The 27,854-nt window shown below is 31.8% G+C and overlaps 1 protein-coding gene across 3 annotated transcripts; it reads left to right on the forward strand.

The window, feature by feature from the left end:
* The first annotated feature begins 46 nt into the window (after positions 1-46).
* Positions 47-27,854, forward strand: LOC142326127 (trans-1,2-dihydrobenzene-1,2-diol dehydrogenase-like). 3 transcript variants are annotated; one of them, XM_075368325.1, is made up of 8 exons: positions 47-147; positions 708-778; positions 9,910-10,111; positions 12,217-12,347; positions 13,919-14,076; positions 19,381-19,630; positions 22,730-22,883; positions 27,444-27,854. In XM_075368325.1, the coding sequence occupies exons 3-8, from the start codon at positions 9,910-9,912 to the stop codon at positions 27,548-27,550; spliced, it is 1,002 nt and encodes a 333-aa protein (XP_075224440.1). In that variant the 5' UTR covers positions 47-147; positions 708-778; the 3' UTR covers positions 27,551-27,854. The 3 variants fall into 3 exon arrangements, with proteins under 3 accessions (XP_075224440.1, XP_075224442.1, XP_075224441.1); XM_075368327.1 differs by lacking the exon at positions 708-778 and having other exon boundaries at positions 56-147; XM_075368326.1 differs by lacking the exon at positions 47-147 and having other exon boundaries at positions 182-778.

Here is a 27,854-nt window from a genome sequence, read left to right on the forward strand (position 1 = left end):
TTCGGAGGTTAGTCGAAGCGGAAAAATTATAATGGCTAAACGAAAATGCTGTAAATTCAAGCTGTTCTATGCCGATTACGTAATGCGCGGGCGTGGCGAGTTGAGTTGTAAGTTCGTAGTAGTTTGAATTTGGGTTATTTTCTTAAGGTATTTATTATTGTAACATATTTTTGGTAAATTATTTAGATATTATTTTAGGAGAATCGTAAGATTTCTCGAAGTCTCTTTAACCCTTGTAAGCTCGTCTGAAGAAAAGTGTTTGTTTATAAATGCACAACGTAAACTTGTTTTAAGGTTAAATAAGTAGGAAAGTAACGCGTAGCAAGACCTAGCGCAGACCGTTAAAAAAATCAACGTTCGTTTATTCCTAAGTTCCAATAATGTTCATTTAGATGACATTACAAAATTAGACCAAGTATATACAACACAAGGAGAAGAGTTTTAGATAATCTAATCGAATATATTTAATCTCTTTGTATCTGACTTTTTATCGTTCTTAAGTACGATATAATGAGTCGAATGTATAACGCACGCACTCGTTATTAAAAGAATAAAATAACAAGTCTACCGATCTTGAGACGAGCTTACATACCTTCGTTATTTACACGGTATTAAATAACATTACTGTTTGCATATTTAAAGAATATCAACTATTAGAGGATTTATTTTATTTGAATAATTATGCTTTAAATTTTGTTTGATCACAGGACAGTTGTAATAACAATTTGTGTATCACAATCTATCAACACGTGAAAATCTACTTCTCTTATCAATAATCGTAAGTACTTTGCTATAAAGTTTCTTACAGTATATAATAATTGTTATCGCACAATTTTTCATGACGTAATTTCGTTTTTAATCACAAATGATTTCTAGCCGAAATGTTTATTCTTTACTTTAATAATGTTAACTTTTAGTTTAGTTTTCTGTTAAGACCATTAACTGTATGTAAAGCTTCATGAATTTTAAGTTGTTTTAATTTATTTAAACTTAGATTAAATTGTTGTTTCGAGGTTACATAAATATCTTTCTCTAAATATTGTTTGAGAAAAGTATTTTTATTCTTACTCATTTATCTTTATCATTTACTTTATACATGCAGTAAAATGTTATGGAATAACACAATTTTCTGTAATGGAAATGTAATGGAAATGTTGCGAGTTACGTTTAGAGAAAAATTTCTCTCGGATTTCAGCTGCCCCGGCGAAATGAGATCGTACTGAAATATTTAGGACGTTAAAACAGAATTAATGATTTCTTATGGTTTTTTTAAACTGGAAAATCGAATAAAATAGGACCCAGAATCATATCTGGAGTAGTTTTTGAGAAATCTGTGATGAATACTAATAAATTGGAGTAAAAACCCAGTTTTTTTAATATTTAATGTACAATAACTTTGTTAAATGGGTAATAAGGACATTTTTAATAAAAATTCTGAACAAAATGGTGTAAGATAAACTGAATAAAACAAAAGAAAGTTTGAAAAATTCGAATTCTATTTAGAAACTAGACCAAAGTGCATTATAAGTACCAGTAATAATAAATGTTTAGGACAGTTTTAGGACATATGTTACATGAATTTTTTGTATTATTTTCATGAATAGAATAGGTTATCAAAGTCCCATAAGAACTTTGTGATACCAAGTATATATGATACCATATATATATATATATATATAATATTAAATAGTTTTATGCAGCTATTATAGTAATATAATGAATTTATTTAAAATGAGAAAGGGGTTATTAAAAAAAGTGTCACTAAATTTCACTTAAGAATGAACTGTATAATTAACTCAAAAAAAAAATCTTGTCAGAACACTTTAATTTGAAAGTGAGTTATTAGTAATGACAGATAGTGTATGTTTTCATTAGAGAATTTGATTTTTGAGTAAATCAAAAACTTTGAATTGTAGGATAAAATTATTGTTGTTGTAATCAATTCTTGTTTTGTTGATATGGAAGTAGTATTTTTGGTGTTTAAAAGACTAATTGAAGTTAGATATGGGAAGAGTTTTTGTGTAAAACCTTCAGGGTTATGAGGAAGATGTGGGGATAGCGCATCCATGAATTGGTTAATTTGATAGTTGATTTTTTATTTGAATTTGGTTTAAGTTATGTTAGGTGGTCGTGCTTGGAAGAAGCCATATGAAGGCTGAGGCTAAGGTGATAGTAAACACACTGATGGAAATGTTTGCCAAGGCATTTGCATCAGTGGCATCCTGACAGGGGTCAAATTGGTGGTTGTGATGTGTTATAAGGTTTAGAAGATATAAAAGACGAGCTCCGGTAAATCTCATCAGGGCTAGGAACAGAGGGGCTGGTTTGACAACTGGGATTATCATAAAGCAGGTGTCTTCCCCTACAGGGTTGAGGAGTTATTAATATTTTTTATTTACACTTGTTACAATCTTATTGCATATGTGGAGTAAAACAGTGCATATGAATTCTGTAGGCTAAAAGGTATGAACAAAATATTGTGATACCTTTTGCTATGATGTCCATCATTCCTTAAACCTTGTTTCTGATACCTTGCGTGATCACACAATATTACCACCTGCAATATTACTGACATAGTACCACTTAAAAGAGGATTTTTAGACACAGAACATCACCTCTACCACAACTGCACTTTTTTCATATATCTCTCATATGTAAAAAGCATCTCTTTACATTGTTTGACGCATTAAATTTTTTGACATAAATTTATTGCGAGACTAGAAATATCAAGAAATAAAAACAGTATACTACTTATAAAGTAGCTGTGCAGATCAAAGTAACATTTTCTTTATTTATTTGCTTTTGATAGCTATTATCTCAAATACTCAACAGTCTATGATGTATGTAATAGTAACATAATAAATTTGCAGACCATTAATAAATAAAGATTAAACTGTTTAACATTATTAACAATAAAGCACACAAATGAATGGAAAAATTTTGTTTAAATATTAATTTACAGTTCATTAATAAAATATGAGACATCATTACAAAAGACACACAGAATTTTCAATACACAGTCATTTATTTAAATATTCATTTCACCATGTTTTTTTTTATTTTATAAACATTTCTTTATATAAACAAAATCCTAAACTAAAATATTTTCATACGTTTAGTAGACCATTATATTTATGTAAAATTTATATTTCAGTGTTTGCTTTATTTACTTTATTTATTTAATCGTTAATTTAATGAAAATTCATATTAATACACCCATAATACCCACTTAATACAATTCAATCGTTCATAATCAAATTATTTGACTATTAAGGGAGGACTGCATTTTGACTAGTAAAACTATATTTTACATTGTGATGTTAAAGTTTTGTTTATGATTTCTTAATTTAACTTTATATCCTTTAACCATTTGTTTATTTATAAGACAATAAATAAGAATAAAATATATTTCCTTTATATTAGTGGCTAATATTTTAGCCTTCATAGCTAAAATTAGTGGGAATGCTGCTCCAGAAAATTTTTTTCCGGACCTTTCCAAGGCCTGAAAAACTTTTTACAAAGTTTTCTGTAAAATTAACAAAAAAAAATTAAACAGAATAGCAGGAAGAAGGATAAACTTCTTTTTTTTAACCTCGAGGACACCGTTACTTATAACTTGAGAGGATGAAATGAATAACAATTTTTGTGGCGTGTGAAAATGCTGTGCTGACCGGGATTAACTGTCAGAATGATTGCAGAACAATTGAATTTGAACCGTACCACAATCCATCAAATTTTGACAAATGAATTAGACATGAATTGTTTGTGCAAAATTAGCCCCAAAAAACCTCACTGTTAAACAGAAAAACAACAGAGTGGAGGTATGCTATGATCTCCTAGAACAAATTGAAACTGATTCTCATTTACTAAAAAATGTTATTACTGGTGATGAATCTTGGATATTTGAGTACAATCCAGAAACAAAATGCCAGAGAAAGGAGTGGCACACTTCAAACTCACCACGTCCCAAAAACCAAAAATGAGCAAATCAAAACCATGCTAATTTGTTTCATCAATAATAATGGCATTGTCCATAATTTTTTCCTACAGGACAGGCTGTAAATCAATATCTTTCCCAAGAAATTCTTGAAAGACTACGGAAAAGAGTTTCCCACGTGAGACCAGCCATCAAAGACAACTGGATGCTGCATCATGATAATGCACCTTGTCACACTGCACTCTCAATTAATGAGTTTTTGACAAAGAAAAACATTCCTGTAGTTCTTCATCCACCTTATTCACTTGAGTTGAGCACCTGCAACCTTTTTCTGTTCCCAACTTTAAAAACACGTCAAAGAACACCATTTTGGAACAGTAGAAAACAAAAATATGTAGTTTGATAAGTGTACAAGCAAGTCAGGTAGTGTTCATATCAGATTATTTTTTTTTTTAAAAGATTTCCTGGAATTTACTTCTCAAAAAGTAAATATCAGTTGATAATGAATTTTTATGCCTAAAAGATTTCTCCATTCACCTACTATAAAGTTTCTCAAAGAGTTCGGAGTATATACAAACAGCTTCTCCAACATGCGCTCTTTAAATTTTTTTTTCTATAGTGGAGTTACAATGCTTGATAGTCATACGCTTGTTGTAGGAAGATGTGTTAACAATTACTTTCCTGCAAACTAAAGGAAAACAAGCTATTGATTTGTATGATGAGTGAACGTTTTAGCACACATAAAGCTACTTTTGTTCATACATGTTATAGAATAAGAAAATCACGATAGTATTTTGAAGAGTTTTAGTTGGTATCACAAGTAATGTGGTAACTTTTAAAATGATAGCTGCTTATGGTTAGCTTTGCCATCATTTTAAAACCATTATAGTTGCCAACCATTAAAGAAGTTGCTTATGTATGTCCTATATCCATTTGTAAACTGGATCTTTTTTATTATGTATTAATTTATAAGTTACAATTAATGAGTGGTAAGATGTTGATTCAGCATCAGAACAGAATACAAGGATATCGGTGGATGTTTTATCCCCCTATAAATTGCAGATCCTAGACATCTGTCCCTTACTGCTAGGTCTCTCAATTTATCTGGCAGGTATTTTTTTTTATGGTTGTTTTTTATGGTAGTTTATATATCTATATTTAGTTAGATTTTTAGATGGACAGAGTTTGGATTGTGCTCTGATTTTTCGTACATTATGTTTACGAAAAGTATTTATACTCTGGCTATTGCTTGTGGATTAACAAGATATTTGCATCTTTCTACCAACACAATTCCCCTTCAGACCATCCACTGAAAACCTTTCGCTCTAGCAGGAGTCCATCTGGTGAATTCATCTACCTTTTTCTTTTTTTCAATTACCTATCTGTGATGGGTCCGCAGTGAAGCAAAATAGGGTTGCATCAGGAGAGGCGTCCTTCTGACTAACGGGCCTCCCCACCTGCCGGTTGTATGTCCGGCATGGCAGATGAGCCCGTATCATCTGGGGGTTTTTTTTGGGTTCATTCTTCTCTGATATTTAGAAAAAAACGGGGCCCAGCCTTCCAATGTTGTTTGCGGAGCCTTATTTGTATGCTGGGGTGTTCGCTGCTCTGTGTTATCCGACTTCTCAGCGGTTGTTCGTGCGTGTTAATATTTGTTTTTGCTGCCCCCTATCTGTGTCCATCAGCCGAACCAAACTCGGCTTTCTTCTTTTTGTTTGAGAACCTGTGTAATGAAACGCTGTATTTTCAGCCAGTTTTCCTCGTTCCTTACTAGGTGAGTTATTATGTTTTGAGGCATTAAATGTCGTACGTTCAAAGCGGTTCAAGGTTGTGTCCACTTTGCGCAATCGAAGAATGTGTGCTCAGGGCTATCTAGCTCTCCACAGTGCAGACAATTTGGGAATGGGCGTTGTGCCATCCGGTGGAGTTAGGTGCCGAACTCTCCGTGTCCTGTCAGGAATTGTGTCACATAATATGACACTTCGCCATGTCGTCTGACATGACAGCCACGTGTCTAGCAGTGATAACGGGGTATGTGTCCATGGTACCTTCATTGATGTCAACCACTCCTCCGGCCATTCCTGCCTGAGTAATCTCTTGCCTGCGGCCCTGTCTATACCCTAGTATACGCGTTTGCGGTATCTCACCTGTAGGTGTACGGGTGGGGTGTTTGCCGCTTCTTTCAAGAGTCCTATATCTCGATATTATATGCAGTGCCGTTCTCCTCTGTAGTGTTGATAATTTGGGGACGTTCCTCTTGTACGTTCAGCGCCGAGAACCAGTCAGGCACGGCGTACAATATTATGGCCAAGGATCGCTTCTCGGCCTCTGGCCCCGTGCTGTAAAACTTGTATTTACTGATACCGGTAGCTATATATTGCTTCAACATGTACAGCGTGCCTACATTTACGTCGTCGTGGCTGACAACGATCAGTGGGTGTCAGCCAGTCTGCGTTGCTGTGGTGTTTAGGCAACACAGCTGCGTAGTGTGTTGCAGAAGTACCACTGTCGGCTAAATAAGGACGTTTCCCTTGTTTGAATCGTGTCCCCAGTTTCATAGGCTCGTGAGGCCAGTAAATTTTTCTGATCCCCTGGCAGGTTCAGGAAACGATTTCGCTCTACCTCGCCGGTGGTCTATATTAGGAGCTTTTAAGCTTTGACTTTTTCGAGCGAGGTTGCATGAGAACAGGCGGCCTTGCTCGGAATAACTAAGCTGAACGCTCACCTGCCTTATGTAGGTGGTAGGTTCGTTCAAACTGCAGCTGTAGTGCCTGGCAGTGTAGTTGTATTGTTTTAATAAGCTGCGATGGAGCAATCCGGGGGAGATTGCCTCGAGGACTTAGTTGGTTTAGCCAAGCACTTGGTTACCGGTGGCCGCTTCCTGCCAAATTTGGTGGTCGTGACCACACTTTAACATCTGTGGCGACTTACCAGGAGTTCCTGGATTCTCTGTTTACAGATGCTCTGGAGGGTGAAACAGAAGTCGGCATTAGGGCGGGTGAGACACCATTCCCTGGCGTACGGGCTGTGGAACCCGTAGATATAGCCCGAGTGGTTTCTCGAATGACACTGAGAAAGGCACCGGGGATTGACCAACTTGATCCGGATATTTTCTATCATCTGCTGCCTGTCACAAGAGAGCAGCTTGGCAGACTGTTCTCAGGATGCCTAAACTGGGGTTGCTTTCCGACTTGTTGGAAGGTGGCTTTAGTGAGGGTGCTCTTAAAATCAAGAAAGGATACCAGTTAGGTCAGCAGTTATCGAACCATCAGCCTCTTGCCGGTAATCGGCAAGTTGCTTGAAAGGCTGGTTGTGGAACGGCTCTGGGAAAGCATCGATATGAAATTTCTAATTCGAGGCCAGTATGGCTTCATGAAAATAGATTAGCACCGAGGATTGCATCTTAAATACTCTTGCCGAGGTGGAAAGCGCCGACTGTAAATATGTTTTGGCAATTTTTATTGATATAGAGGCAGCATTTCCTTCCTTGTGTTGGAATTCTGTCCTCTATGAGTTGAACGCGGCAATGTTCCCGTAGCCCTGCAGGTCGTAGTGTGTGACTACTTGTCGGATCGTACGGCTCTTTTTAAGGATGCGCACCTAGTTGTGGACAAATCCGCCAACAGGGTAAGCCCGGATGGCTCCGTTCTCGGTCCCTTGCTGTGGAACCTGGTATTCGAAGGATTTTTGGGAGTGACATTTCCGGAAGGGGTCACGACCCAGGCTTTCGCCGATGACTGTCTCCTGTTAGTTCGTGGTAATTCATGACCGCAACTAGAAGACCGAGAGCAGGCGGCTTTGTCTACCGCAGAGGGCTGGAGGGACATTCAAAATTTAAGGTTCTCTGTGCCCAAGACGAAGTTTATGCTTCTCAAGAGTGCAGACAAGTTAACCATTTGTAAACCCCCTATTAAGTGTAAAGGCTGTGTAATCAGTCGAGTTCGAGTTCATAAGTACCTAGGTGTTTTGTTTGATGAGAAGTTGCTGTATAGCAACCACATTAGGCAAGTAGCGGCGGACGCCGTCTCAGTGATGCACATGCTTAGTAGAATTGCTCGAAAGGATTACGTACTGTCGAGCCGTCATTTGTACATGGTGTACTGAGGTGTCTTCGAAAGTATGAAGGTCTTAATGAGACTATACGGATCGGGATGCTGTCATCCAGGGCCAGTCACACCGCATCCTCAACCTCTGTTGTCGTCGCGTCGACGTTTATGTCTTTGATTGCACAAGCCTGTAGCCGTCCATCGTATGCACGTTCGCTCACTTTCACGTCTCCGAGGCCCGATCCGAGACGTCTCACGACATCGTCCGTCTGTTGCCTTTATCACGGATCCTGATCTCCAGGCTGTCCACGCGTCCTTTTCTGACGAAGAGGATGTCTTCTGCGAGGTCCGTCCCCAGACTGGTTTTCATCTCTTTAAATCTGCATATGTGGCGCCTTCTTTTTTCACTTCAACTACTGATTAGGGAGGGCCTTGTGGGATTTCTGTCTTTCGTCGTTTACTCGCGATGTACAGATTGTGAATTTTTTCTGGTAGTCCGCTACGACGGGTCCAATATTCTATCGCTTTACTGACCATTTCACCAAACCCTCCGTCGGGAGCACAGAACTGCAGGGTTTCCCTTTCTGTTAAACACAGTCTGTGAAGGACCTGTTTGTTCACCTGCTCCACTAACTCTTCAGAGTGCACTCAATACCGCAAGTAAACCTCATTGCGGGTCACTTTTTCTTCTTCGTGGAACAATATTTCCACCTGCTGTGAGTCTTTGAATACTGTGCCATCTGGGGCTTCCTGACCTCCAGCCAGCTGTGCTGCTATCTCCGGTGACGTTGCTGTGATAAGATCTGTGAACGTCAATCTTTCCCAGTGTCTTCTTGCTTGAGGAATATCAGTGTCCCCGATTGTGTCTAGGAGGTCCGTTTTGGAAGTTAACATATCTGTATACATCCCTTCTCTATGGTTTGTGGATTATCTGGTGAAGATCCTCGATGTTACGGAGCTCTTGTTGGAGTGTTCCTGAACTTCCATGTTTGCTTTTTCTTCTGACCGGCCTTCGGTCGTCGCACTGACTTTATCTGTTTGTCTCTCCTGTGCTGTTTTCTGTTCATGTTGGGTAGCTGTTTGTTTCCCTCTGTGATCTTCCTCCCTATCTCTTCTAACTGCTGGTTTCAAAGGGGTTCGTGCTCTTGCTGGCCTTCTGAGCGGGTGGTGGTTTTTTTAAGTGGACCGTCAACTACTGTGGTTTGTATGTTGTTTTTATCGGGTTCCATCTGTCGTCCCACGAGTCCCAGTGAATAAAAATGACCACCCTGGCAGTGTACCGCTTACTGGGGCTAGAGTTTCATACCACCAGGTGCGCCCTTGTTCCCAGAGGCCACTGTTCTCGATTCACCCATCGGCACGGTCGATACACCTTAAGTTTCGGCCAGGAATCAAAATCAATCACGGTGTCTAGGCGTCACCGTGTGAAGTGTGGGTGTGTAGGAAGAAGTGTTGAAATTCATAATGTTCTTGTTGGGAGTAGTGTGGTGGTGTGTTGCTGGTGAGACATGTAAGGTATGTACAGTGCATAACCAGATGTGTGTTGCGACATGTAGTTGTGTGGTGAGTGTGGTGACCTGCAGCTGTGTATAAAGTGAAGAGGCTGCAGGGGCTCAGGGCCGTAGGGACGCCACTCCCCAAGGCCTCGAAAGTTGAGGTCCTCCTGTGGGGTAATTTATCTACCTGCTATGAATTTACACTCATATCTTCGCGTCAGTGAAGTTTTCCACTCATTCAATGTGATAGTGGTTCATGGAACTTGATTGAATTACAGATAATTATAGAAGTACATACATTTTTTTTTTTTGAATTGGCAGGTATTGACCTCCATTTACAACTGAAAAAAAAATCATTGAAGCTTGGGATATGTTACTACTAATTATTGCTTTAAGTGGTTTTTATTATTACTGTTTTATTTTTTTTTAGATGGTTCTAAAATGGGGGATTGTTAGTGCTGGTAAAATTAGTAATGACTTTACTTGTGCAATGAAAAATTTACCAAAAGATGAACATGAGGTGATCGCAGTTGCTGCAAGAGATAAAGCACGAGCTGATAACTTTGCTAAAATTCATAATATTCCTACTGCTTATGGTTCTTATGAAGAAATTGCTGCTAACCCAAACATTGGTAAATTCTTAACTGTAATTATTTACAAAGTTATCTTTTTTTTTATTATTTTTTTACTGCCAGTTTTGGTTGTATTTCTGTTTAAGAACCAAAAAAAGTAGATTGAAATGAATATGCTACTTGAAATCCAAAACATTACTGATATATTGAAAGTAACCTATTTTCATTATATTAATGTATCTTTTAACACTTTTTAGTATAATTATAACCAGTAAGAAATGAGTATCTAATATTAGTTTAGAGCAAAGTTGTAGACTACAAATGGTAAATGGGTGGGTTGCTATATTTATAATTTTTTTTTATTATTAAAAACTCAATCATGCATTCGTTCATATTTTAATGAGGAAAATAAGATTAAAATAAGATTACTCTTGCCAGGAATCAAATCCAAAACTAGCTAATTTACGCTTACCAATAATTTTACAAGTTTATATCTTTTTTTTTTTTTTGACTTGAAGGTATCTTTCACTAACAGTGTAACTTAATTGAGATGAAGGGGATTTATTGTTTTATTATAAAATAATGATATGAGGATGGTCTACCTTCTAGATCAGATCTTTTGTTATAAATGAGGTCAAGAGCTGTAAAATTGTTTGAAAGACTATTGACGACTAGAATACTGGAATATTATTTTAAGAATTGTAAAAACCTTGCATGATAATAAATTAATTAAATATTATGTAGTTGGTAGATCAAACAAACACATAAATGACTAACAAAAATGTAAAAAGCTAATAAAAAATATTCAGTTCACTTTTTTTTTTATTAGGGAAATCACTGAATTGGTTAGTATCTCGTATCGTTTATATGAAACAATTTTCATCAATGTTTAGGGCTTGACACAAGTGGCAGCAACATTTAATTAAAAATTGTTAAATTCTGATAAAATATTACATCATCAAGAAATTTTAGAGGAAATAATAAATGGTCTCTAATGACACTACATTTTCCTTAATGCATCATAAACGATTGATAAATTGTGGTTATATAATTATGTCATCAAAACAAAGACCAACAACAACAAAAAAACACATTAAATGTTTTTTTCATTTTTCTTTTTTTATCACAGTTCCGTGAATTTTTACAGTGCCTTCAGGTGTTAAAATTCTTCAAATCATTTATAGTAGAATCCTCCAAATTTATGGTAGAATATATGAAAATTAAATTTTTAATGTTCCACCCACTTCACATGTCATTGCTTGTTTGAGAAGTTTTGATAAAAAATAACATTGTAATGTTCTACAACTTCATACTTACCATCTTATCACCATTTGATTTTTTTACTCTTCTGGAAAATTAAAAAAAAAAATTATTTTTAAATCAGAAACATCTGTATATAAAAGCTGACTTCAATTATTATATATTTCCCTATGAAACATTTTTTTTACCAATCAGAAAAATTGTAATAATATTTTATTTTATGAAGTCATAACAATTATTGATAAAGATTATATTATTGTTTTTTTCAGTTTACTTAGTTATGGGTATAAAATAATATAAATGATACTTGAAAAGTTACTAGATGCAAAAGATTCTCGAATACCAAACATTTATAATAACTTAATAAAATATCCACTTAAAACACTAATGGTGCTTAATTTAAATTTCTATGTACACAGAAATAAATACATAATTAGTTTTTACTAATTACCTTCTCTTTCACCGTTCCAGCGTGTTTTTGGAGAGATTTGGCAGTTTTGCTTTCCTCCATCTTCTGATCACTACTGAAAAAACAACTAAATGTTATGTACCTTTTTCATAAACTGGGGGATGGCTACTAACATTAAGTTTAAGGATTATATATTGTACAAGTATAAAGAAGGAATTAAAGAAATTAAGACTCATTATATTAAATATTATCGATAATATCAAATGGAAATAGGGGATGCTGCAGTTCCACAATGTCTACACACAAGCCGCCACTGAGGATAAACATAAATGAGTATAAAACAAAGAATAGTATGTACAGTATGATCTAGTATATTTTCCAGTTTCTAGAAAGATAATGTGAGTCTATGGACACACACTGTATGCTGCTGCATGGATATGTTTAATTCTGTATTGTTATTTTATTTACATATATTGTGATATTTTTTTCCTCACAGATGTTGTATATGTTGGAGTAATAAATACACAACATTTGTCTGTATGTAAAACTATGCTTGAATCAGGAAAACATATTTTGTGTGAAAAGCCATTGTGCATGAATTATAAAGAAGCTGAAAAACTTATAAAGGTAAATACAGCATTAAATTTCTTAGATTGAAGAGAAATAGTTTTTCTGTATGTTTTCTTTATGAAATGTGTATATATATATATATATATATATATATATATATATACATATATATATATATATTTTTTTTCTCACACTCAAATTATTTCCTTTTATATGATATCTGGTGGCAAATGAGATTAACTGTGTAGTTCTGTTTTATAATTATAATTTTTATTATAAATAGTTTTCTTTATGCACAGACCTACTTTACGGGGCATCTAATAATATTATTGCACTGTCTCATGACAAAAGAACATTCTCAAGGTAGCTGATGGCTGTCCTAGTAGAATACTCTCAGTTGTTGCCTGACATTACATATTGATATTAAAAGGTTATTGATCAGATATAAAAATATCTGCTCTGGTAGTATTCTAGAAAACAGGATGTGTGTAGAACATTCAACATGTATTCTCTGACTTGGAACCTGATATTTACTATCTTTAATCATATCATTTGATTATGAAAGCATATTTCATGCTGAAGCTATATTTACACTCCATAAAATTTCAGAGATTGGGATATCCCAAGGTCATATTCAAAATTTTTATATATCAAACCAAATTCAAGTGATTTAGCGTGGATTTTTTAAAATATGCAATGATTTTTCAGAATAAAGTCCTGAAAACATCCTTATCAGATATTTAAGTCTTTATAAATGGTACAATTGCAAAGCGCTTAACAGAAAACTACTTTGAAAGATAGCTTATAATCTGCAGATATAGTCTTCTGAGGTAAAAGCTATAATCCTCTACCGTAATGCATGTTTTGTATGCAGGGACTGTAGTTTGTAGAAATTTCTTTAGAGGTTAAAACGATATGTATGATTTAATCATGCAAAATGTCTTAATGTTTATCAAAGACAAAGTCTTGATGATCCTCATTGAACTACAATTAATATATTCTAAAGTTATTCTACTGAATTAAAACACTGTTATATGGTTATTTGTATGAAATATACCTTCCTACAGCTAATATTTAGATAAAAGCTCTCCTTGCTTATTTTGATATATTGATAGCTTAAAAAGATCATAATAACTTTTCAACTAAAATATTTTTTTGCCTAATTAAAATTCTTTTGAATATGTTATGTGTTTTCCATAATATTTTATTAAATAAACACTACCCTTTCTGTTACATTTTTTAAATTTTTTTCAAACTTATTTTGAAATCATTTATCTCTTCTAGCAATGGTTCTTTCAATTCAGTACTTTTTCAAATCTTTAGTATTTACAAATAAGACAATATTTTATGATTTTATTGAATGTCAATGCTGGATTTCTGACAATTTTCATCATTGCAATTTTTTCATCTTATACCTAATCATAAGCAGAAGTTTATTTATGACAGCCTTACTGAAAAAATAGCTATTCTGTACCTAAGCTATTAAACTGAATGAAAAAGGTTTATTTCTATCATATATAAACATTCTGTTCTGAAGATGTTGGATTGAATTATTCTTTTAAAAGTTAAAATTTACAAATTTTTTTAATTAATGACTGCAATTGCATTATTTTATTATTTGATGGCAGATTGCAAAATCAAAGAGTTTATTCTTGATGGAAGCTGTTTGGAGCAGATTTTTCCCAGTATATGATAAACTCAGGTTATCACTTGAAAAAGAAGAAATAGGAGATGTTGTTCAGCTGACTGCAAATTTTGGCTTGGAAATTTATTCTGAGCGAGTTAAGTATGTATTAATTATAAGGATTATGTATTATTATAAGGATATAAATTCAGTGATGGCTTTTGTCTTGAGTTTGGCAAATAGTGTTTTTAAACAGTGTTATATCATTTTGTTTTACTAATGTGATAAAAGTAGAAATCTACTGAATCAGTTTTTTCTCAAAACATTTCTGAAATATATTACTTAAATTTCTTAAAATATTATATTAATAGTATTTTACCTATTAAAGAATAATTTTTCAGTCATGTGTGGTTGAAATTAGACTTTCTTTTAGAGAAATCTGACTTTCATAAGCATCTATCAGGCATTTATATTACTCTTCAGTTTTTGCTCCTATAAAATTTAATGATTATTTTTCTAAATAATTGAGTTGAGTCTCTGATATACATTAGTAAGTAACATGGTTTAAACGAACGGGTTGGAAAAAACACAGATTCTACCTTTATTTAAGTTTTAGAATCAAAATTAAATCAACAGTTCTCAAGATAATGGTTTTATCCATTGTCATCTTAGAAATATAACCCATTTCTATTATTATTATTATGCCATCCTCTGTGGTGAAGTTCTGGGATTCTGCTTTTCATTCAGTAGGTCCTGGGTTAAAATCTCAATAACGGTAGGCATTTTTCTCATGCTACAAAATCCATCTGATATCACCAGGTGTAATTGGGGGGGGGGGGAGGGGTTAAGCATGTAATTGCTTGAAAAAAGGAACTAAGTAAATTATTATAATTTCAAAATACTTCAGTGACTACCAGTTGATCGTCAGCAGTAAAGGAAAAAAGTAAAAAAAAAGATTAACAGAGTAGTTTAATGAACTTCTTAAAACAAATAATAATAAAGAAAATAAACTTAACAAAGTTAATAGATTTAAAGTTGCATTTAGGAAAATCATCCCATAAATTGTCAAAAGGAATATGAAAAATTTATTTTTTTCATGTTTTGGGCCAGAAGTGGATAGTTCAGTGGTTTAACAATTATCAAAGACCTGAAATTAATTTATCTCAAATGTTCAAATCTGAAGATGAAGTGTAATACTTATTCTTAATTTCATATTGAGATTTACAACTGATTTTAATCTATTAGGTAATCTGGAGGTTTCTTCCTTTCTTTTTCCTGTTTAGCCTCCGGTAACTATTGTTTAGATAATTATTTAGGATGAATGAGGATGATATGTATGAGTTGTAAATGAAGTGTAGGTCTTGTACATTCTCAGTTCGACCATTTCTGAGATGTGTGGTTAATTGAAACCCAACCACCAAAGAACACCAGTATCCACAATCTAGTATTCAAATCCATGTAAAAAAAATAACTGGCTTTACTAGGACTTGAACGCTGTAACTCTCGACTTCCAAATCAGCTGATTTGGGAAGACGCATTAACCACTAGACCAACCCAGTGGGTAATCTGGAAGTTTGGCTATCTGAAAGTCAACTGACAGCAAATTAAAGGAAGAAAATATTTTTTATAACTGCAGAGGACAGTCAAAGATTCTAATAAGTAATGGTAAACCTGCATATATATTATCAGAACACCAGAGGACATACAATTAAATACAAAAGGATTTTTTAATCCAATATCTGATTGTTATTATGAGGTCATGTCTATCTCTGAAACCTGGTTTAGTAACATGCAAAATATTGTTATTTTCCATCTGGTTATCGCTGCTCCTTAAGGCTGATAGAAACTATGAAAAAATTGTATTTGCTGTAGAGAAGGTAGCTTGTTGAGGATAGAACGAGATTTCTTTGTTGATATTTCTAGACAATGTAATTTTTAGTGATGAGTCAATGTTTCACATCAGTGGCAAAGTGAACACCATAACTGCCAAATATGGGGTAGCGAAATCCTTTGTGAAACTTTACAACAGATTTGTGATAACCTTAAGGTTAATGTTTTTTGTGCCCTAAGCAAATCAAGATTTTTAAGGCCTGTACTATCATGGTTTCATGATTTGCAGTCAACAACTGCAGTTCAATATAGTTTTCATGTCTATCTCTGAAACCTGGTTTAGTAACATGCAAAATACTGTTATTTTCCATCTGGTTATCGCTGCTCCTTAAGGCTGATAGAAACTATGAAAAAATCGTATTTGCTGTAGAGAAGGTAGCTTGTTGAGGATAGAATGATACAGTTCAATATAGTTTTCATGGAGAGTACAGCAGGGAGTCTCCTAGTAGGCATTGATTTACTCGACACCAAACCTTTGTTGAGATAGGTTGTTCTGTTAAATGTACAACAGGAAGCCCACACATCCCTGAAGCTGCTGTGGAACAATTCACAGAAAGCTTTCACGTAGTTAGAAGAAATCAACTTGACGTACGTCACATGAGACTGGCATTCCACAAACTACTGTTTGGCACGTATTGTGTAAACAATTGCACTTGAAGCGGTACAAACTAACCATGGTTCAACACATTACTGACAATGAATTGTTCGGCTGCAGTTTTGTGTGGAAATGATTGATGGAATAGCAGACAACATACATTTTTAAACAATGTAATTTTTAGTGATGAGTCAATTTTTCACATCAGTGGCAAGGTGAACATCCATAACTGCCGAATATGAGATAGTGAACACTCATGTAACTTTGCAGCACATTTGTGATAACCCTAAGGTCAATGTTTTTTGTGGCCTAAGCAAATAAAGATTGTACGGCCTGTTCTTCTTCCAGGAGGCAACCTTTATCTGGACAAGTTTCAAAATTTTCTAATTCCTCAGTTTGATGATGACAACCAAGATGGATGCCATTACTACCAGCAAGTCAGGGCACCAGCTCACTACCATCTAGAAGTCCAAGATTTTCTTGATACTCGATTTTCAGGTCGGTGGACTGGTCATGAAGTTCTATGGCCACCTTGCTCCTGAGATTTGACTTTGCTAGATTTTTTCGTGTGGGGTTTCATTAAAAATCGGTTTATGTACCTACCGCCTTTGCCTGATGATCTTATTGAGCTAAGACTACAAATTAATGCCACAACTGAAGAGGTAACACCCAACATTTTGGCTACAGTCTTACAGTCTAGAATGAAATTGAATTCAGATGGGATGCATATTGCATTACAATGGAAGCCATATTGAACCAAAGTTAATGTTGGGTGACTAACTTGATGTGTTTTTCTATGAAATGAGATCTCAACCAAATCTGTAAATTACCTCAATAAATTTTTATAGCATTAAAGTTGTGAAGTTCTTTTTGAATCACCCAGGTATTCATTTTTCATCAACTAAGTTGATGAAAATTCGAATACACATACATTCTTTTTATGGTGTATGTATGCTCACTAAGAAATGATTTTTTTTAAATTCTGAATTTAAAGGGTTAAATGAATTTCTCTGTAACAAATAAAGATATCAACTTGATTTTTCATTGATGTAATCTTCATGCAAATATCCAAAAACCAATTCTAGATTTTTTTAAATTTGACCTGAAAGGGGTGAAGGAAGGTAAAAAAAAATTTTAACAATTAATGCAAATTTTCCTCATTTCCAACTATACTAAACAAGATATTCACTCAATTTGAGTTTGCAAATACTCTTCAGATATATATATTTAAAACCCATTTTCAGGTTTTTTGAATTTTAATATTTTAAGGGATAAAAAAACATAAATTGTTTCTTAAATTTTTACAGTTCTGTGCTACCGTTATTCAATCAATCTTTATGAGATTTGGTAACATTTTGATGGTAATTTATGTTTGTAATTCTAATTATGTATTTCATGAGCGAAGCCGCAACAGGAAATCTAAACACTAAATACTGGATCCTGTATTGACCAAACTTCTGCTTTGGAGAAATTACAATACACTGATAGTTTTTATAAATTGAACAGAGTTTAATTTTTATTATCATTATTATTCTTATAAGCGTGAGTTTAATGAACCATAGAGTAGAGCACCTTAGCTCGGGAAACAGGCATGGGAAAAGCAAGTAACCATATAGCGCAGGTGAACCATATAGTGCGACGGGAATGCTAGTATATGTGTATATATATATATTTAAACCATTCTCAGTTCAGTGGATAGATTAAACAAAGGTCTTTCTTAAGATTGTTGTATTGTACCTTTGCTCTGTTCTTAGTTAGTTGTTTTTTCCATTCCTAGGTATAGGAAATTTTGTAACAAGAGGAAATGAAAGGACATAAAAAACAACTGTAATATTTACTATTAATGAATGATAAAAAATTCATGTGTGTACTAGATAACACAGTGCAAAAGTAATTCTGGGACAATCTGGTTGTCAATCAAAGTAGGTAGTATGAATTTATAAGATTTTCTTATATTTCTTTTTTACAATATAAACAAATTAAACGAGTAAAATTAGTAGTTTGTATACTGATAAATTCAGTAAATAGTATGAAAGAAAAAATAATTCCTATAATGAAAGTTGTACTGATAAGTTAAGAACAGAAATTTATTTGTTGGAAATAATTTTTCATTCTACATTTTACAAAATTATATTGCACCATAGAGAAAAGCATTTTAAATTATCTTGGAATTCTAGTCCCTTAATAATCAGTCGCTACCATCTTATTAACTTAGTTATCTTTAAGAGAAAAGTGTGAACAATCACAGAACCAATTCAAATTCCCTCCCAATTAAATGGTACGCTTATATTCACAATGATCACATTTTTAACAGGTATGGAATTGTAATCCATCTCTACTCTATTGGAGTCTGATTTACTATATTGTTAGACTAGGCCCTGTATAAGGTAGTAAACTATGACAGTCTATCCATCAAGATAATATCCTTTTTTACCAGCCACCCTTTCTCACTATCCTTGATAAGATAATAAAAAGGGTAATGAATGGTACTTTTTCAATAGCCGTAAAATATGCCTAATGACTGAAGTGCTTGTTTGGGTAAAGCTGGGTCTCCTAATAACACTTACATTGCTAGATATTGCAAGCTGATTTAGAAGTATCAGTTTTATGTTTACAACAACTAAAATTCATTCTCTGCACTTGGCTGATCTGCCCAAACCAAATCTACATATACAAAAATTTTTGTAAATCAAGTGGTTATTGAATTACATCCTACAAGAACAGATCAGTAGCTATTCAGTAAAATCATTGCCTTAGAAGGGAATAAAGAATTAATTCGGGAAAATATATACAAAAGAGACAGAACTTTAAATTTATTTTCATTTATAAGAATCTTACATTTTAATTTTTCTTATAACATGTGGAATAATTGGTTATTGATTCCTTAGAAATTAAAAGATCTGCTCTTCTTAATAGCTTAAAGCAATTTATTATGAAGTAACTTGTTTAACAGAATAATTGTTCATGTTATTTTTTTATAGACAGAAACAATTTGGAGGTGGTGTAGTTCTTGATTTAGGTGTCTATACTATACAGTTAGCAATGTTAGTATTTGGACAAAATACTCCGTTTGAGATAACTTCTGTTGGTCATCTTAATCAGGATAAAGTAGATGAAAGTTGTACTTGTATTATTAAATATCCTAAAGGTAAAACAGCAACAACCATATTGCACAGTATTGTTAGATTGGAGAATGATGCATACATTTATGGTACCAAAGGTTTTATTAAGGTAATTACTGTATTATGTCATCAGTACTGTATTATTACCATAAGTTAATTCCTATCCTAACACCTTTCAGTTACTTGAGCTTTTTCAAGTAATTGTGTTTGAAGTGTAGGAATAGAGAGAGAAAGAGAGAAATTCAGTGTCTGACTACTGTAGAACAAAAAGCAGAATCTAGTAAATAATTGTAACATTAAATACTAAAATTATTTTGTATAATGCAAATCTATTTTAAGAGTATTTATCTTTGAAACATGAAATTACAGTTTTTGTGATTTCATGTGATTAATTACTAGCCTTCAAATACTATCAGCAAGCAATGAGTCCACCTCCAACACACATCATTTTTTTTTTAAATTAAAACTGCAGTTTTAATTGCAGATGAAAGAATTTTGTTTACTAATGATATACAAATTAAGTTCTGGTTAGAATACATAAACTTTCACAGTTCTTCAATGAACAGTTTTTTTGATATTATATAAAAAATGTAATTATATTTTATGTTAGGAACATAAAAAATTTTCTATATCTTGTTCACATTTTACTTTCGCTAATTGACCACCGACACAGAAAGTTGTCCTTGTTATTAGATGGGAAAACTTATTTGCATTTCATCAAAATGTTTTCTTTTATAAAACCACTTTCAAAGGTTTAAAGGTTTTAGATCAAAAGGTGGTGAGAAATACAAATACTCATTATATATTATTTCACACAGTGAAATAATATACAATGAGAAATTATTATTTTACTTTTATCAGTGTAATGTTTTAAGATGTTCACTGAATAGTAATGTAAAAAATTATTAATAAAAATTTAACTAGATTTTGATAAAGAGAATAAATATTTTTAATTCTTATGCACTTTGATCTAGTATACTTCTGATACTGCACACAGGTATGAAAATTTCTGAATCAGAAGTATTTTCTATCACATTATTTTTATAAAACCTGTAATGTAAAATGAGTTTACATGAGAAATATAATTTTCTCTTTTTTTTAAAAATATAACTCAATGTTATTGTTCACATTTCTGCATTAAATTATTCATTGATTGGTATTCTGACCCTTATTCCTTATTGGGAGTTGGCTTTTTATAAAAATAATCTGTTGTATTAAATCATAATAATATCTAAAAAAAATTTGATGTGGACAACACATGACTTCCTTGACTATTAAATTTTACATTTACACATTTTTAAAAAAAATGAAAGTTATATAAAATTTTATTTCATTAAAAATTTCTGATATTTAATTATTAATAATTCGATATAAAAATTAAAAAAAAGAAGAAGTCTGATTCGAACCGATGTGCCCCTTCCCCTTGTAAGATCAAAATATTCATTAATTAAAGTTTTATTTGGCTATAACTCTGGAACCGATGAAAATAAGTACCACTTATATATATATATCATTGAAAAGCTCTCAATGAGGGCTTATTACTGCAATTAAGAAAAAGTCCAAAATCCATTTTTTTGTATTTTGAGCTTTTATGGACACTTTTGGTTCAGTCGATTGCAATCAAAAGGGGAGGTGCACAACTAGATGTTACAACACTCCTAAATCCAAAATTTCAACATCCTATGGCTAATCGTTTTTGAGTTATGCAAGATACACACATACATACATACATACAGACGTCACGCCAAAACTAGTCAAAATGGATTCAGGGATGGTCAGAACAGATATTTCCATTGAAATCTAGAAACCAACATTTTTTGTGATCACAATACTTCTTCTTTACTTCACACAAGGAAGTAAAAAAAAGGTTACAATGTACGTATGACTGTTGCTGAATTATAATATTACTCAAATTAATTGGATGTTGCTGTAGTGTAATTTAATTAGAGAAATGAGAAAAAATTGTATTTATATAGATTTGAATTCCTTTAAACAAATGAAAGTTGATAGTTTGGGAAGTTGGTCGGAGAACACAATGACCAATGAAAAAGTAAGAGCTTACTGTAATAATGCCCAAAAAATGTCTACAATGGGGTAAAACCTATAAAGAGTATATAGTTGAACAATGGAAAAGAGTTCTCTTTACTGATTAATCATATTTTGAAGACGAAAGACAAAGTTGTAGCAAAAGTCCAAATTAAGTAACATTATCTTCTAAAGTGGTGTAGTCTTGTACAGTCTCAGATCAACCATTCCTGATTCAAATCTCTTCATATCCTGCAAACACTAAAACATATTCCAAAGAAAAGGTTTTGGGCTGTATGATCTTTTATGGACCAGGACAATTGGTTTGAGTGGAAGGAATGATGAATTCTGATAAATACGTAACTACTTTAGGAAAGAATGGTTACAGTCTTACAAAGGTTGTTGTCTTAAATGCAAAAACTTCTTCACTGAAAATGTTATAAATGCTTTTCATTGGTCTAACAATTCACTAAATTTAAACCAAATTGAGAATCTGTGGTCAATTTGTAAGCAAAAACTTGCCAACCATAACTGTAAAACAAAGATTTCTCTGATTCCTTCAACAATCAAGATATGGTTTTATGACAGAATTAAAAAAAAAAACAACATGAAAACCTTAATTGAATCACAATGTCTTAATGTTGTCAGGAGGTAATAAAGAACAAGGAGGGGCATATCAACTATTAAAGTATAAATTTATACTCTTTATTGTTAATAAATTGTGTAATAAGAGGTTGTTGTTTTTCATTCAGTGTTCAGTTAATTTGAGTAGTACTGTATTTTTATACTCTTGCAATGTGAATGACTAGTTGACCATCTCTTCATCTTACTAAACTGCTTTCTAATAATAAATTTATCAATATTCTAGTTTTTCCTAGAAGGTATGCTCTTAGCAGTTTTAAACTTTACTATGATAAAAAACAATGATTTTAAATTTTCTTATCGCAAAACTGCAAGTCGAGTGCATTGTTTATTTTTTTTTACGACTATCAAATCTGTGAGTAGGATTAATCTTTCTTCTTTTCTTTAAACATTTAAATTTATTTATACTACATTATTAAAATGCAAAACTGTTCTTGTTTATTAAAATATATTTTGTAATGTGATTATTATTTTTGTCAGGTAACAATAAGATATTTTCAAATATAATATTTGAAAATATATATTTTACGTTTATTTTCAGATACATCAGCCATTTTGGTGTCCCACAAAAATAACAGTTAATGGTGAAAAATTTGAATACCCTTTGCCTGACAGTGATAAAGGACGTTATAATTATACTAACAGTGCTGGACTTAATTTTCAAGCTAAAGAAGTTTACAGATGTATAAAACAAGGTATAACACATATTTTTGCAGACTTACTATTTTTTTATTATAATTTATTGATCATAACTCTTGATGTTCTGTTAATAAGACATTAATGAGTAAACCTTGTTTAATTATAATGTAAAATTATATACTTTATGCAATCATTCCTTTATTTAGTACAGTCAAAAATTAGTTTCCTCAGTGATCTTGTATAACCTTATGTGAGAAATATTTCTTGATCTCTATTGGTTTATGAATTCAACTGTAATAAGTAAATTCCATTAGTCATAAATCTTTTATCAGCTGTTTGTGGCATGTCTTCTGATTTTCAGTTGCTATTCTGATTTTAATTGGTGTCCATTCAAAAAAAAATAAATACTTTAGTTCAGCAGTTTTAGTTAACCATTCATTCAGTTCTGGTGATCATTTTTTAATATGAATATATATATATATATATATATATATAATTACTTTTGATCTGATGTTAACATTTTCCTTGTACCTCAGATTTTACTAAAAGGTACAAAAATCCAAATTTTTCAAAAGTATCTCTGAAGAAAATGAGCTTTAATAGAATAAAAGTCACATTCAGCTTATTCACTTAGAATTTCTTACAGATAAAAAATGATTGGATATTCAAACTATACATATCTTATTCTGCACAAGGTTTATCTAAAAGTTTTACAATTTGTGTAAAAGTAATTGTAAGTCATAAAAACTTAGTATATATTTTAGAAAAATTTGATTGTGTGCAGTATTAAAAAGAAGGCCAAGGTTTTTATTTTCTAAAAATCAGAAGTCAGGTCTTTGTTTTGTTAACCAAGAAAAGCAGGTTTATAGGTGTGATAGAGGATTCTACCGTTGAAATTGGCTACATCAAGAATCAGGCCTTAGCTCATATTTATTCACTCTGGTAATGAATGGGTTAGTGTGCTGTAAGAAGAGTTTCATCATGGAGTATGCTATTTATAGATAACATCATCTTATATAAAATGTCAGCTAACAAAATTCAGAAGAAACTGGAGGAATGAAGGAACATTCTGTAAGAGAAAGAAATAAAAATTATCAACAGCAAAAACAGGATATGTAATAATCAAAGGGTATTAAGAACTACTTAGAAAACTTCAGGGTGAAAAGTTTCTACCAGTAACCTAAATTCAAGCATCTGGGAACAAATTACATATAGAGAATGGAATACCAAAGGTTGAATTAAACATAGTTTATAATATGATGGTTGGGTTAACTGGATAAGGGTTAGCAACATGTTGTGTAACAAGATAAAAAAATAATAGTGTAAAATCATGCTGAGCTCAGTAATGATGAACAGATCAAAAATGCAGACAGAAATGTACAATCAAGCTATGAGTAGTCTTTAAAACAAAATCCTTAGACAGAGTTCTCTGTCTAAGCAAGCAGTAATTTTGGAAAAGCCATCTGAAAGAATTAAACCAATAAAATTTTAAAAAGGATATCATCAGTATTTAATAGCTTTAAATATAAATTATGAATTAGAACAAATTTAATGTAGTCAGTTATCATTTTACTTGTTCAGTGGAAATTATTTCCTGGCTTTATAGTCTGTAAGTTATTCTATACTAATTACTATACATAATAGTCTACAAAAAATTAAAATAATTATTTTTATAAGTACTATACCACTACAATTGTTGCTCTTTAAGAAAAGAAAGAACATATTTTAGTATTATATTAATAAATTGTTTATTTTTAAAATTTGTATTTTAAACAAAATTCTGTTTTTATATACGTGGCTTGTATGATCTAAGTTTTATATAATTCTAATCTAGAAAACTGAAATAAATTACCTAATTGGTTCTTTCTCTTGCCGTATACCAAAAACTTTGTTTCCTTTTTGTAATTATTTAGTTTACATAAAAATTTTAACATTTTTAAAAGGAAGATAATTTAAATTCACTTTTTTTTCATGTTTTAAACATGTATAAAAAATGTTGGTTTATAAAACTGATAAAAAGAAACCACAATATAATGAAAAATATTTTATGCTCATCAGTTAGAACTGGTTAATTTTTCTTGTCTGTATAAAGAAACAGAGATTACATGGAATGGAATAAAATAACAATAAAGGAGAATGTGAAATGAATAGACAACTATAAATAAACTGTATTTCATAATTTATATGCAGTTACGTGAAATTTACTTATTTATCCTTCTAAATAATTTTTTGGTGTTATGGATAACCTTTCTTTAAAAAGTCTGTTATTTACTTTCCCACCTGATCAAGCACTCTTAAATTTTCAGTAAATTATTCTAATTTATTGAAGTTATCCACATTTACTCTAATTAGCACAGCTTATTAAAGTACAAACAGCATCAGTAGGAACCAGTAATTTCCCACAACTACTATTCTCAGTATTTAGTTCATCAGTCCCATTAGACTTATTAACTATTGTTTCTTAACGTTGTTTTCACTGATAGACAGGTACTCATTTTGAAAGCCTAAATATTTAACATATATATAAAACTTGCAATTTTTCACTTAACATACTTGTGGATTAGTAAACCAGCATCTTTCTGTACATTAACTTACACAATGTATAAACAAGTGTTTACAATTATGCATCTAACCTGACACCACTCATTAAAACAGATTCATACAGGTTAATAAAAGGAATCAAAGTAAAAAAAAAAACAACAAAAAAACAGAACTACAGATTCACAGAATCAAAAATACCACACACATGCTTTGTATGCATCATAATCAAAACATTTCTTGTACTGTTATAAGAATTTCACTATTGCAAGAAATATTAAAGAAAACACCATTCAATGAATTTATAAAGACATTGTTTTTTTTTTTAAACAAATCCTTGGCACTTCATTATAAATATTTTAAATACGAACACCTGGGCTATGTTAATCAGTTATTTCTGTCCATTCAAACAAAACACAGCCATGGGACTGTAATTTTTCATGTGTGTTAATATACAATAAAAATTTACCTTGGGTTCTTTTTTCAATTTAATGAATATTAATAAAAACAATTTTTAATTTTAAATATTTTGTGGTTCCATTCTATTTACGAGTATAACAATCTGTATAAGACTTAAATCATATATTTTTCTTCTAAATGTCTATAAGTGAATGTTTGTTTATATTTGATACTGTGTTTGGAGCTTAATAAATCTCATAGTAATGAGAGAAAGATAATTGTAGAAAAGGTATATAGATGCAATAGCAGGTTTTGTGTAGATAATAAACCATATACCACTTTCTCCCTTAAATCTAGAATAGTTTCCTCTCATGCTTTTGAGATGAGGCATGGATTTATTTACTCCATATTGGTTAGACAAAAGCCCCAGCAACAAACACATGTTTAGTTAAAATCTTTTTTTATCTATTAAACTGCAATGAAGAATATTAGCAATATCATCAGATCTGAATAATGCAAGACATTTTAAATATATTGTTTTATGTTAGTTAAATGGTTTCCAAGTTATATCACCATGTGCCAAAGAAACATTTTTTGCTTACTGGTTTATAATTTTTTCCTTTTCCTCCATGTTTTAACATTTAACATCTTATATAGATATTTCTGGCTTATTAGAACAAAATAAGAAATCTAGTTTAAAAACATAGTTAAAAAAAATAATAAATAGATCGCCAAAGTAGTAGTATACTTAATTATTCAAATTTAAGATTTTACAAAAATACATTAAAATTATGATACCAAAAATTCTAGTTCCACATTATCTGTCGCAGATTGTAACAGCAACAGAACGATTCATTTTATATCATTGACTATGCTGATACTTTTAATTCTATGATCTATTAATTCTAATAATCTATGATTAGTTTTAATTTTTTAACCATTTTTTAATCTAATTTCCACAAACACATATTGACGAAGTAGAGTTCTCTGTGAAAGCACTAAACATAGAGGAAAAGCAATCGGTGAAAGTGAAAAAATTAATTTTTACAAATAAAATATTTTTTTTTTACTTGATAGGCATTTTTAAGGTAAATCACATGGTGTGATCAGCACATACAGTAACTTCTACCATATAGGATATGTATATAGTTAATTCTAGTCATCCTACATCTTTGATAATGAATTCATTGTTACTCAGCGCTTTGCCTGGTAGCATACAATGACTTCTTTCATGGTAGCATACACAATGACTTTTTTCATCTAACATTTAGGGAAACACCAAATTAGACTGAATAAATAATAATTCAATTGAGAAATTAGCCCTAATGTGGCTATTTTTAATGTTTTTTTTATTTTAATTTTGTAAATATTAGGTTTGTGTAATGACATTTACAAATGGCAGTCTACCATTTACACTGTAAATGGGTTTGATAATTAAAATACATCTTATTTGTTAGTCTTTTTCAAGGCTGTGTGATGACATATCATCAGCAAGTAATATTCTTAATTCTCCATCACTGCACTGTCTTCAGTTAACAATATATTCTTTAGTAATCATGAATATTGAGATTAAAGAAGGTGAATTGAAGAGTTTGTTTCTTAATTTTTCCATTTATTAGATGTGTAATTTTTAGTAAGATGAGGTATAGCTATTGATATGAAATGTCAACTTTTTCTAGGTTTACTGGAAAGCCCATTGATGAGTCATGAAGACAGTCTAATTTTTGCACGTATTGAAGATACAATTAGAAGTCAACTGGGTGTTAAATTTGAAGTCGATGAATAATGTTAATCACCAAAGCTGTTTAACATTATTGTCTTCCCAATTATGAGAATCTTGGCTCAAAAATTAACAACTACTATCTGGAATTGGAGATTCTGAGGAAAAGAAATGCGACTAGTTCCTGTTACATTACAATAATTAGCCCCTGCTTCTGCACAATATACTAATCTTCAAGTTCTACATTGTAATTATTTGTAATATACTTAAGGAATTCAACTCAAAATAATTTATATTTTTACATGAAGTATTAGTTTGTATAATTTTTTAAAATTATTATTTCAGTCCTAAATAAACGAGTTATTTGGCA

Source organism: Lycorma delicatula, chromosome 6 (assembly GCF_047948215.1).
Source record: "Lycorma delicatula isolate Av1 chromosome 6, ASM4794821v1, whole genome shotgun sequence".
NCBI classification, from domain to species: Eukaryota; Metazoa; Arthropoda; class Insecta; order Hemiptera; family Fulgoridae; genus Lycorma; species Lycorma delicatula.

Bases quoted from the DNA above. Each gene is read 5' to 3' on its own strand.
- LOC142326127 (XM_075368325.1), top strand. From the start codon at position 9,910: ATGGTTCTAAAATGGGGGATTGTTAGTGCTGGTAAAATTAGTAATGAC. The intron at 10,112-12,216 runs GTAAATTCTTAA...TTTTCCTCACAG, and splicing joins TGCTGCTAACCCAAACATTG to ATGTTGTATATGTTGGAGTA. The intron at 22,884-27,443 runs GTATAACACATA...AACTTTTTCTAG, and splicing joins TTACAGATGTATAAAACAAG to GTTTACTGGAAAGCCCATTG.